Source organism: Meriones unguiculatus, chromosome 3 (genome assembly GCF_030254825.1).
Source record: "Meriones unguiculatus strain TT.TT164.6M chromosome 3, Bangor_MerUng_6.1, whole genome shotgun sequence".
NCBI lineage: Eukaryota > Metazoa > Chordata > Mammalia > Rodentia > Muridae > Meriones > Meriones unguiculatus.
The window spans coordinates 160,793,792-160,807,477 of record NC_083351.1 but is presented as its reverse complement, the minus strand read 5'-3'; the positions used below and the strand labels follow the sequence as shown (position 1 = coordinate 160,807,477).

The 13,686-nt window shown below is 41.3% G+C and overlaps 1 protein-coding gene across 2 annotated transcripts in view; it reads right to left on the bottom strand.

Moving 5' to 3' along the window:
- Positions 1–13,686, bottom strand: part of LOC110542799 (UDP-glucuronosyltransferase 2B31-like) — a 290,306-nt gene that overhangs the window by 276,008 nt on the left and 612 nt on the right. For both annotated transcript variants that reach the window (XM_060380861.1, XM_060380860.1), the window contains exons 2-3: positions 11,913–12,687; positions 8,749–8,897 (exon numbers count right to left, since the gene is read on the bottom strand). In XM_060380861.1, the coding sequence (XP_060236844.1) occupies positions 8,749–8,897; positions 11,913–12,642 (879 nt within the window). In that variant the 5' untranslated portion in view covers positions 12,643–12,687. The remainder of the gene's footprint in view (positions 1–8,748; positions 8,898–11,912; positions 12,688–13,686) is intronic.

Genomic DNA, 13,686 nt, shown 5'->3' with positions numbered 1-13,686 from the left:
AAAAAATTAAAAATAAAAATAAAATCTTGGCCTTGCTCAATGCCTTACTACTGCCCACCAAGGTAAGCATAATTCACTGCCTGGGACATCAAAAGGGAAATTCCAAGGCAGCAAAGGGAAATAACATGGCTAATCAGGAGACTAAAGCAGCTGCTAGAGGAAGTCCTGCTCTAGTAATATTAACTACTGAATTGCCAGAGAAGGAACAGCTAAAATACTCAGAGGATGACCTGGAGCAAATACAGAAAAAACAAGAGACATTCGATGCTAATATGAGAGCATGGATTGACTCCAAAGGTAAGGTCATTTTGCCACAAAAAGATGCTAAGAGACTAATAGCGCAAATGTATCAATGGACTCATTTAGGGGCAAGAAAAATGACTAAAATTGTTCTCCAATCTCCTTACCGAATACTAAACCTCACTGCTCTAACCGAAAAAGTGACTCAGACATGTATCCCTTGCCAAAAGGTAAACGTAGGAAAGAATTTCCAAAGCTCGGGAAAACGGTTAAGGGGAACTAGACCTGGAATGCATTGGGAAGTGGACTTTACCGAGATCAAGCCGGCCAGGTATGAAAATAAATATCTTCTAGTCTTTGTAGATACCTTCTCAGGATGGGTAAAAGCTTTTCCCACCAAGAAAGAGACTGCTCTGGTTGTAGCCAAGAAGATTTTAGAAGACATTTTTCCCCGGTTTGGAGTTCCAAAGGTAATTGGGTCAGACAATGGGCCGGCCTTCGTTGCTCAGGTAAGTCAGGAGGTGGCCAGATTTTTGGGGACTAATTGGAAATTACATTGTGCTTAAAGACCCCAAAGTTCAGAACAGGTAAAAAGAATAAATAAAACTCTAAAAGAGACCCTTACTAAATTGACCATGGAGACCGGCGGTGACTGGGTGGTACTTCTCCCTCTTGCTCTTTTTAGGGTCAGGAATACTTCTTCCTTGTTAAATCTCATGCCTTTTGAACTATTGTATGGAGTTCCTGCTCCCTTGCCTCTCCTGGGAGACCCTCTTGACATAACTAGTGGTAACTCTGACTTATTGTCCAGGTTAAAGGGACTGCAGCTTATTCAAAAAGAAATCTAAAACAAGGTTGGCAGTGCATATGCGCCAGGATCCTTAGAGGTGCCACATCAGTTCCAAGTTGGAGACTTGGTTTATGTACGGCGACACCGTAGTCAAAATTTAAAACCCCGGTGAAAAGGTCCTTACTGCATCCTGCTCACCACCCCAACGGCTGTAAAGGCAGAAGGCATTGCTGCTTGGATCCACGCATCACACGTCAAACCCGCTCCAGAGGACTCCACTTCTGACTGGAAAATCCAGCCCAGTGACAATCCCTTAAAACTTAAACTTGTTAAAAATGTTAGCCGTGGGTGATATCCACAAACTGCTGGTGCTTTTGGCTCTGTTAAGCACTTACAATACTTGCTTGGGCTCCAGTCCTCACCAGCCCAAACTTTTGACTTGAGAAGTAACTAATCAGAGACATATTATAATTTGGTCTGTTTCAAAGATAGCCCCACCCTTCACATGGTGGCCGGACTTGTACCCTGACCTTTGTAAAATGGCTCTAGGAGCACCTGCTAACTGGGATTTGCAAAGCCACCTAGACCCCAACGTGGTTCCTGGGGACCATAGACGTGGGTCTTTTAGTGAGAAAAGGGGCTTAAATCCCTGGGGGTGCTGTGGGACCACCAACCACCGCAGTATGCTGCGAGTCCTAACCTTTTATGTATGCCCAGGACCCCACCAACAACCTAAAATGGTAAACAAATGTGGGGGGAAAAATGACTTCTACTGCAAAAATTGGGGATGTAAAACCACTGGCGATACTTACTAAAAGCCTACCTCCAGTTGGGATTACATTGTTGTTAAAGCTAATTACAGTCATGCCCAGCCCCCAGACCGGGGACCAAACAATAGGTGGACTAATCAGCCAATATGTACCACCTGGTGCCACCCCCAGCTAATCCGGTTCACAGATGCTGAAAAACAGATTTCAACTAACTGGGTGACAGGGTTCACTTGGGGCCTACAATATATATATATATATATATATATATATATATATATATATATATATATATATATAATGGGTTACTTTTCACCATCAAATTAAAAATAACAGCCCCATCTGCTAAAGTAGGGCCAAATAAAGCCGGCCCTCACCTGGTTCCCCCAGTAAAAGCGGACCCCCAGACTATAGCCCCACGTCCAACAACCCCCTCACTGACTCCTAACTCAAAAATGGGTAAAGATTCTTCTTCCCCTAAGCCTCCTGGACCATACATTACTTCCCTAGCACAGGGGGCCTTTCAGGCCCTAAATAACACCAACCCCAAGGTTACTGAGTCTTGTTGGTTATGCTTTGGAATTGCTCCCCCATATTATAAAGAAATTGCCTTTACAGATGAGATAAATAACTCCCAAGAGGCAACAGCCTGCCTTTGGACGCAAAGGGAGGCTAGACTTTCCATCTGCCATTTCAGGGCAAGGACTCTGTGTAGGTAAAGTCCCCCCCCAGTCATCAGTTTTTATGCAACCAAACCTATGATGTTGCAGGTCTGTCTGGGTACCTCATACCACCAATCGATGGATGGTGGGCCTGTGCGACAGGGATCACTACTTGTGTCAGTACTCAGGTGCTTGTCAATTCATCTGACTACTGTGTCCTGGTTCAGGTAATCCCCCGAGTCACCTATCACCCGTATAAAGAGCCCTTCCAATACTGGGACTCTGTGGGGAAACTGCTGATACGAACAAAAAGAGACCTAAAAATTTCCTTAGCCATAATACTTGGGGTCGGGCTAGGAGCAGTAGGGACAGCAGCTGGAGGGTCGGCTATAGCCTTCCAACATAGCGGGTTAAATGAGCTTAGGGCAGCTGTTGATGAGGACATAGAAAGATTAGAAAACACAATTAGAGAGCTCAAAGATTCCTTACAGTCATTATCAGAGATGGTGTTACAAAACAGAAGGGGCTTAAATTTATTGTTTTTGCAACAAGGAGGTTTATGCGCTGCTCTAAAAAAAAAAATACTGTTTCTATGTCAACCATACTGGAGTTGTCACTGAGACCCTAGATAAGGTCAAAAAAGACTTAAAAAAAAAAAAACAAAAACGAGCCCAAAGCTTAGGATGGTTTAAAGGCTGGTTTAATTCCTCTCCATGAATGACCACTTTAATCTCCACCTTGCTAGGCCCTTTGCTAATTCTTCTCCTGATTGTAACTCTTGGCCCCTGCATTCTTAATAAGCTAGTCAATTTTGTGAGAGAACGGATCAGTACCGTTCAGGTCCTTATGCTTCGACAGCAGTATCAGCAATTAGAGATGCAGGCTGAATCTAGCCTGTAATTTTAGGGTTAAAATTATGCCAAAGAAAAAGGGGGGAATGAGAAATGGGACCGTCCCAAATTAAAAAGAAAAACAACTGGACCTTAAATAAGGGCCAGCTAAGAAAAAAAACAAGTCAGGCAATTTAGGGGAGGACTGTCCTTGAAGCTGTAAGCAGCCCGCTACAGAACCAAGAGATGGGAGAAGAGGGGAGGACTGTCCTTGGAGCTGTGAGCTCCCCGCTACAGCTGCCAACCACATAACTGCTATCTTTTCTGCTGACTAATCAATGTAAAGGTCTGATTTTTTAGGAATAAAAACTCTGTGCTTTGTATGCTCGGGGTCGTCTCCTGCTTTGAAGGGACGACCCCCATCGCGATCGGAATAAACTGCCTCCTGCTTTTGCATCGAACCGCGGTCTGTGAGTCTCTTTGGGGGAGAGAGCGGTACGGACCCTGCACTGGGAGTGCAGGTTTTTCAATACTCCAACAAAGGACCGTTCATGGAAATAACCTAGAACCCCTGCTCAAATGTATCCCATGGTGGCTTAGTCTCCAAGTGGATGCCCTAGTAAGGGAAACAGGGACTGTCTCTGACATGAACTTAGTGACTAGCTCTTTGACTGCCTTCCCCAGATGGGTGAGCAGCCTTGCTAGGCCACAGAGGAGGACAATGCAGCCAGGTCTGATGAGATCAGATAAGCTCGGGACATATGGAAGTGGAGGAGGACCTTCCCTATCATAGGGAAAGGGCCATAGGAAGAGATGAGGGAAGGAGGGTGGGATTTCCAGGGGAAGAGAGAGGGCACTACAGCTGGGATACAAAGTGAATAAACTGTAATTAATATAAAAAATAAAAATATAATTAATAAAAGTGTGCCTTTCTGAACTTTAAATTGTTATCTAAGATTTTCTACATCAGAGCCACTAACAAAAGCATCTTAATTCACTGTTATCAGCAGTCTACTTCTCCAAATTCTTTTTAAGGGTGGTGGTCATTGCTAATGTTCTACACCTCTCTGTTCTTTCTGAGAGTGTTGGACGAAGTAATAATCTGCTCCAGTATCAGTGTTTGTGCCAGTTATACTGCCCATTGAGCGGCTGCAAGTTCCCTTAGAGTTCTCATACAGCCCATGTGTAATGATGGACGTGGTGACCATGAAGACAAACAGAGCAAACCTCTACAACAGCATTAAGTCCTCAGGATATATAGCCTCGGGATTCTGCCTCTCCAGGGCACACCCATGAGGTTGTGCTAACTGGTGGGCAGCATTTCATGAGTTCTAAAGCTGTTTTGCTCTTCCTTCTGCATGGCCCTCAACAGATTTCATTGTTTCTTTCATGAAGAATTGTTATGAATAATAATTACATATACTCGGTGATTTTTTTTTTGTATATAGGGTTTTTTTTTGCAAATTTATTTTATTTTTTAATAATTTATTCCCCTTATATCCTGACTGTAGGCCCTTTCCTTGTCTCCTCTAGGCCCCATCCTAACTCCCTCTTCCCTCCATCCTCCTTTCCTAGTCCTAAGAAATAGTCAGACCTCCTCCCCTATCATCTGCCTCCAGCCTATCAAGTCTCATTAGGGCTGCCAGGGGCAAGTGATCAAAGAGTAGACAATGGAGCCCATGTCAGAGCCAGGCTCTGCTGCCCTTACTAGGCCATCCACATGGAGACTGAGCTGCCTATGTGCTACATCTGGGCAGGGGCTCTTGATCCTTTCCTGTCATGGTCGTTGGGTGGTGCATCAGCCTGTGTCGCTTTTCTGGGTCCTGATTTGGTGGCTTAGTTGGTCTCCTTGTGGAGCTCCTGTCTCCTTTGGGTCCTTCTCTCCCCTCGTTCTTCCATAAAACTCCCTGCACTCTGCCCAAAGTTTGACTGTAGTCTTAACATCTGTTTTGATCCCCTACTGGGTGAGTCTTTCAGAGGACATTTATGTTAGGCTCCAGCCCTGTTCCCTGTCTCCAAGTGCATCTCTGTCTATTCTATTTGCTCTTCTGAATGAAATTTAAGTATCTTCCCTAGGATCTTCCTTGTTTTTTAGATTCTTTAGGTCTGTGGATTTTAGTAGGGTTATCCTGTATTATATGGATAATATCTGCTTATAAGTGAGTATAAACCATGCATATCTTTCCGGTTCTGGGTTTCCTCATTCAGGATGATCTTTTCTAGTCCCATCGATTTGCCTGCAAATTTCATAATTTCCTTGTTTTTAATAGCTGAGTACTATTCCATCACGTAAATGTATCACAATTTCATTACCTATTCTTCGGTTGAGGGACATCTAGGTTGTTTCAGATTTTGGCTACTATGAATAAAGCTGCTATGAATATAGTTGAGCAAATGTCCTTGTTGTATGGTGAAGCATCTTTTGGGCATATATGCCCAGGCATGGTATAGCTGAGTCTTGAGGTAGAGCTCTTCCCAGTTTTCTGAGGAAGCACCGGATTGATTTCCAAAGTGGTTGTGAAAGATTGTACTCCCACTAGCAATGGAGGGGGGTTCCCCTTTTTCTGCTTCCTCACCAGCAAGTGCTGTCATCTGTGTTTTTGTTTTTAGCCATTCTAATGGGTGTAAGGGGAAATCTCAGAGCAGTATTGATTTCCAGTTCTCTGATGACTAAGGACATTGAGCATTTCTTTATGTGTTTCTCTGCCATTCAATTTTCCTCTGTTGAGAATATTCTGTTTAGCTCTGTACCCCATTTTTAAATTAGATCATTCAGTTTGTTGCTGTTTAATTTCTTAAGTTTTTATATATTTTGGATATTAGCACTCTGTTGGATATAGGGTTGATGAAGATCTTTTCCCAGCCTCTAGGCTGTCATTTTGTTGATACTTTCCTTTGCTTTACAGAAGCTTTTCATTTTCATGAGTTCTCATTTACTGATTGTTCATCTTAGAGCCTGTGCTGTTACTGTTCTGTCAAGAAGTTTCTCCTGTGCCAATGAGTTCAAGGCTCTTCTCTACTTTTTCTTCTAACAGATTTACTGTTTTTGTTTTATGTTAAGGTATCTGATCTACTCAGACTTTAGTTTTGTACAGCATGATAAACATGAATATATTTGAGTTTTTCTACATGTAAACATCCAGTTAGACCAGCACCATTTGTTGAAAAAGCTTTTATTTTCCATTGTATGGCTTTGGCTTCTTTGTCAAAAATTAAGTATCTATAAATGTGTGAGTTTATTTCTGGGTCTTCTGTTTGATCCCATTGAGCCATCAGTCTGTTTCTTTTCCATTACCATTCCATTTTTTTTTAACTGTGGCTCTCTAGTGAAGCTTGAGATAAAGGATGGAGATACCTCCAGAAGATCTTTTATTGAACATGATTGTTTTAACTATTCTGTTTTTTGTTTGTTTGTTTGTTTTTCATATGAATTTTAGAATTGTTCTTTCAAGGTCTGTAAAGAATTATGTTGGTATTTTGATTGGGATTGCATTGAATCTGTAGATTGTTTTTAGTAGGATGGCCACTTTTACTATGTTAATCTTACTGATCTGTGAGCATGGAAGATCTTTTCATCTTCTATATCTTCTTCAATTTCTTTCTTCAGAGAGTTGAAATTTTTGTATACAGGTCTTTCACTTGCTTGGTTAAAGTTATAGCATAACACTTTATGTTACTTGTGTTTATTGTGAAGGGTGTTTTTCCTAATTTCTTTCTCATTCTGTTTCTCTTTTGTATACAGGAAGGCTACAGTATATAGTTTTCTGAGTCTATAGTGAACAAATGCCAATGATTTATTTTTTCTTTTTTATTGACATTGATCAAATTAAGGTAAATATTATAGTCACCCAACTATATATTGCTCATGGTTTTAGTTTGAGAATGATTCAAATCACACCTCTTAGCTACTCTGGAACACACAATACATTTTAACATGTACACTGTAAATAATTTTTATTAGTGTGGTTTAATTACCTTATTATATTTATTTATTGCATGTGTGAGATATAAATACAAATTTTAAGCCTCCTCTTTCTTCTTTCATCATTTAGGTCCCAGGATATAACTTAGATTCTCAGGCTTTGTTGAATTTGACTTTCATCCCTGAATCACCTAGCATGCCTGCATTTTGTATCATTGATGTATTTTCTCATATCTATACATTCAAATGTGTAAAAAAAAATAAGTATCTAATAAGAGGCAGCAAGTGCTTTTGATGAACAATTCCTATCCTAAAGGTTCAAAACCATTGATAATTAGACTGAAAGGTTTTTTCTATAATTTCAGTGTAATTTATACTATTCCTAATCATTATGAGTAAACTGCTTTCCACCTCTGCTTCCTTTTTTTTTTTTTTTTTTAATTCTTCTTCTTCTTTTTGGTACACTGGGGATTTTGGGCCAGCTTTCTATTACTGAGCTACAACCTCAGCACTCACTTTCTATCTTCACTCTTTCCCTCCCTCACACCTCTCCTTCTGACATTTTCATTGACTTAATGTAAAGACAGTGTCCTGTAAACAGTGCTGGCCTGCACAGGACTTCAGAATCTTCCTTTTGTTTTTAGACTTTGCAGTTTCTATACACATCCCAATTAGATTTGAAAACAGTCATGTCTTCTTTTGAATAACACCAGATTTGTGTTGCTGTCATTGCAGAACTAAAGGAGGGCTCTCCAGAAACATCTCTTTACTTGAGAAGGAAAAAAAACCTACTTTCCTTGCATCATGTAGTATTATGTTAGTTGTTGGTATAATGTTCTTTTGAAATGTATACACCTTATCCTTGTTCATTCAAATGCTAAGTTGGTAATTCATGATTACCAACTGTGTAATTATACCATTGAAATCTAATTAATTGCCATTATCTATCCCCTATCCCCATGCCACACTCTCTGGTTTCAATCCTGATATTTCATTGTGATACTTATTCTAAGCCTCCTGTCTCTCAGATTTGTGTAAACAGGCCAAAATAAAGCAACTAACCACAATGTTGTGCAATGGGAGGAGCCAGAGGGCAGGAAACTGGGAAGGAGCAGAAAGCAGGAAAGAAGTGGGAGGAACTTGGCCTACTCTCTGTACCATTTCCACAGTTCTGCTACTTGCTCACAGTGAATCTTTATAGTAGACTTGCTGGTGTTTTGGTGTGAGCCTGTGCACACTCTGTTTCTCTGTATACCTTACCTGTGGGGTGTTCCTGTCCCTTATCTGTCTGTTCTGCTGGAACTGCTGAGATTTTCTCTAGGTTAATGAGCACTCTAAGTGCTCCTGTCTGCAGAAGTCCCACAGGTTTCCATAAAGAAAAGGTAGACTCTTGCGATGGATATTTATCCTGACCTGTTTTTTTACCTAGATTAACATGACTCGCTGAGTTTGGCATAAGCATTCTGAAGGAATATAAAACAATCACTCTTGCTGAAAATACAAAGCAACAGAAGCAATCGAAGTGGGATATATTTACCTTAGGCAGGGGCTTGGCAGGTCTGCAGTGGAGTCCACCAACAAAATCAAAATTTGGTAAGACAGGGTGAGGAAATTCCAAATCCCAGTAGGTTCGAATGAGCCAGATATCTGCCTTCCCCATAGTCTCTGTGAGTGTTGTGGGTCTTCCTAAAGGAAGAGTGAAGGTGTAAGCCATGACACAATGTCAGGTGGCAATGAGTATGCTAGGAGGCCTTCTGGAAACGCACTTCCTAATGCCACCAGAGATGTTTACAAGTGTGTGGTTTGACAAGAAAAATAGCTCTTTATATGTATGTACATGTACATATGTATGTGTGTGTGCATGTTTAATAAGAGTTTGTAATATGTGTGTTGCTCATTCCTATGCTTAGAGATATATAAAGTCACTGAGTGAGTGACTTCTGAGAAGATACCGCATCTATAACTCACCTTGACTTGGTAATTCATGATTACCAACTGTGTAATTATACCATTGAAATCTAATTAATTGCCATTATCTATGATTATGGCCTTTCATGCTGAGAGTGGCACCTTTCCTTGGAACTATCCATTTGGCTTGCAATATTTAGCAGCTGAAAACTTCCTCTAAGTGAACTGAGAATTTTGTGCTGTCTTCTATTGTTTTGAGCTAGTTGGATGTAGCCCAGGGTAGTCCCCAAGTCACCATGTAGCCAAAGGTGACCTTGAACTCCAGATCCCTTCCTCCTCATCTCAACTGCAGAGACTGCAGGTGTATGCAGCAAAGTCCAGTGTAAGCATTTGTGGGGATTCTGTTTTAGCATTTCATTTTGAGATAGGTTCCTACTAAGTAATGCTGGATGACCTTGAAGAGAAGTTTTGAGTATGCCTGAGTTTCCTGTCCTGGTCCTCCTCTTACATTATGACAGACTGTAGAATAATTAGGGTTGTATAAGTATGTTTGCAGATAGTAAAGGATAGCAAGTCTTAGAAGATGAAAAGTGGCATCTATTCCCTATAATTTTTCCTTTTAAAAAAAAGATACTGTTTAAAACTGTGCAAGTAAAATTTCCATGTCCACACTTCAATACTATAGGATTTTAAAAGGTATTCATTGACTTGCATTGTGTGTGTATGTTAGGGTCATAGGTCAGAGGACATTTTTACCAAGGCATATTGTCCTATCACTCCTTAGGTCCTGTGAACATATGTAAGGTGTTCAGCGTCTAGGCAACATGTACCTTTATCTGCTGAGCCATTGTATGGCACCATTACAACTTCAAAAGAGAATTTTGAACACACAGTGAGAGAATATGGATTTTCTAAAAAGCTGCACTCATAAACTTACATTGTCTAGGCGAGACAATGTATGGTCACAACTGTGAAGAAACTCATATATAAGGTCAGAAAATATTTGAAATTTTAAATAAAATATTCAGCCTAAAGTGATATGATTTCCGTGCTACATAGATAACTGTGCTAGAATCTGTGTTAGGCCTCAAGCTGCATGTCTGTCACCAAATAAGACATTCAATGAGTTTAAAACCAACATTTCCTGGATCATCCAGATGGTCCAGTGGGTTAAAACACTGGCTTTGCAATGGCGGCAAACATACTTCTGTCCTCAGCATATGTATAAAGGATAAGAGAATGTGTTCCACAATGTGTCCTCTGAATTCCACTTGTGTGCAGGGACACAGCCTCTGAACCAATACACTAGATGATGATAAGAAGGAGGAGGAGGATGATAATATGTTAAAAGGTGACATAAAATAGGTAGTAAATAGCTATGAACTTGCTTAGGGAAACAAAAAACAAAAAACAAAAAAAAAAACACATTGCTAGGTGAGTATATGCCTTTCTTTTTTTTTTTTTTCAATGCAGTTTATTCAGGAACATTGAACAATCCTTGGACCCCGGGGAAAGCCAGCCCACAGCTTAAATAGCCTCTGGGTAGCCAACCCAGGCGTGCCACGGGGGCAATGCAGATAGGTCCACATACATGGAAGCAAGCCAGATCCTCGGCCTTAGCCAAATGTGGAGTTGTTCGTGACAGAGAGCACTCACCATCGGGAAGGTGGAAGGCAGAAACCAGCTCCATCTTTAAGGCATAGCATTCCGCAGCTCTCTACAGTTCCCCCTTTTTGTTTTAGACGCATCAGGCAAGAGTAGAGGTCTGATCTCTGATATTAGAAATAAGTTGGGACTTTGTACAGATGTTCATTTAGGTGTCCTCCACCCAAAGAGCATCAGACCGTCCGATACCTTTTTCTCAGAGGCGGGACCTGGGGCATCAACCCGCATGCAATCAGACATGCTCTTCTCTGGGTCCAAAGCGGCTGACCCTGAGTGCAGTGCTTAGCCTCGCATCCTGAGCGTATCATTTTAGCTTTTTATGGTATCCAACCATGCTTGGGGAGAATGTCCTGCTTCAATGGCTGTAAAGGCCTGAATGATCTAAGATCAGAAAGGAGAGGAGAACCTCCCCTATTAGTGGACTTGGGGAGTGGCATGTAAGCAGAGGGAGGAGGGAGGGTGGGATTGGGATGGGAGGAGGGAGGGGCTTATGGGGGGATGCAGAAGGAATAAAGTGTAATTGATGAAAAATTTAAGAAAAAAGGGAAAAAAGTAATTTAAGAACCTTAAATGACTTTCAAAATTGGAGGAAAACATGGAGTTAGTCAATTGGCATGGAGCACGTCTCGCCCCTGGGGGCAATGGTCTCCTGAACCTACTCAGACCTCGGACACCACCACTGCTAGTTCTAGAACTGACGCAGGATGTTCCAACGAGGAGTATATGCCTTTCTGAAGTGTTCTGTGTAACTCAGACAAGCATTTCAAGGTTGCCATTGGGACACAGGCTTTTCTACAATGCTTTAAATTTGCCAGGTAATTTCACAGGTTTTTTTTAAAAACTATTTTACTTAGGACTATCTACCTTGTTCTTCTTTCTTTCTTTTTTTTAGAAAAAGATTTTATTTACTTATTTTGTGCATATTAGTGCTGTAAGAGGGCACTAGAAGGTATAGATGGTTGTGAGCCACGATGTGGTTACTGGGAATTGAACTCAGGACTTCTGAAAGGGCAGCTGGTGCTCTTAACTGCCGGGCCATCTCTCCAGCCCCTACACTGCTCTTTCCAGTACACCTTCAATGACACAGCAAATTTAGAACACTGTAGTTAAAGGGAACATGACACTTACCTAATACTTCACTGTAAAGCTGATCCCACCTCTTCTTATGAAATGTTTGGAACCAAAAGTCAAAATAAAGGACGTAGATTATATTTTTCACCCTCTCCATGAATGTCATTCTATCGGTCAATTCTGACAGAGCAACAGGCACATAGGATGGAGGCAATGGGAGTCCTCCACTGTACTTTTCATATGTGGAGCCAGGAAAGAAGCGGAGACTGTATACTAGGGGTGTCTTGAGAATCTCAGCCAGCAAGTCTCCACAGTGTATGAACGGATCTGCTAGGACGACATCAAAGCTTGATTTCTGTAGTTTTGTCATGAGTTCCTTGTTAAAAACTACATCTTTGCAGAGACTTTCAGAATATTCTGACTCAGCCAACATAATTTCAAGCAGCATTGAAAAGTATCCCCAAAATGATTGCTTTGGCAGCTCGTAAAGGCACTTATTAATGGATTCCAGAAAAAGTTTCTCTAAATCAGCCATGGGATATGACGGAGGAAAAGTCTCAAACTCAATAGCAGATGTGTTTTCAGCCTTGTAAGAAAGGGAAACTGAAGGTATCAGAACAGTCACTTCATGACCCTTTTTCACAAGCTCATCCAGGATTGTCTTTAAGTTGAGCCAGTGGCTGAATTCCATTGGCCACACCAGCACCTTCCCACTGTTGCCAGATTCAAAGAAGACACTCAGCTGTAGCAGGAGCAGGAGCAGGGCTGCTGTCATTTTCACAGACATCTTGGTTAAGTTCAGAGCTTCCTTTCGAATGGTGATAGTTCAGCTCTTGCAGCCATAAAAAGAGTAATACTCAATTAGTTAATGTATAACTTGTACCCACCAAAGCAAATAGACATGGGGCGGTCACAGCCTCTGGATGGATGGCAAGTGCCAAAACAGGGAGGCAGATGTGAAGGTGAGGAATGACCCCTGATTCTCAGTGACCTTGAATGTGTTATGTACTTGGAGAACCATGGAAGGCAAGAAATCTCTCAGTCTCTCTCCTTGATAAAAAGTCTCAAGTGAAGACATAAGGGTTGAGTCATTTTTTTTCACTATCACAGTTCAGTGTTTTTTTTCATGGGAAAGCTGCCAACATCAGTGAGATACCATACTCTTTAATGATTTTAGGCACATGGCTCATAATGTAATCTTACAATCACAAACACTGCAATTACATTTAGAGCAGAGTATTTACAGATAGTAGCCCTGTTCTTTTAGACTTTCCAGTGGCTCTAGCTCTACCCAAACATGAATCTGCTTCTCTACTTGACTATCAGACTATTTAAAGAATGGACCTCAAGAAATTAGAATTTTCCCAATAACATTCTGCCTGGAGAAGAAATATCTGATGGCTGGAGGCACCCAGAAAAGGAATTTGTTTCCAGGAGAGTCATTTACAAGCTAGCTGAGGCTACCATTTCTGAAGAGACTAGGGGCTAAAAATCATGGTGGACAAGGGACCACACCATGCCTGGACTGATTAGCTATGGATATGTCTTGTCAGAATCCCAAAGATGAAGTTGGGAAGGGGGACTGGCTCTTTTTGTCTCCCTAAATTGGTCCCTAAATCTGTTTTTTCTGTATTTCACAATTAATTTTGGTTCTTTTTGATTGGCTTATTTGAGGTGGGTGTGTGCGTGTGTGTGTGTGTGTGTGTGTGGTGTGTAACCTGGCTTGTTGGGAGTCACAGACCATGACCCCTAAGTCATGTCGTATCCTTGTTCTTAATTCTGAGCTTTTCATGTAACTGGTATAAAATGGGTGCTGCTATGTGACAGGCTT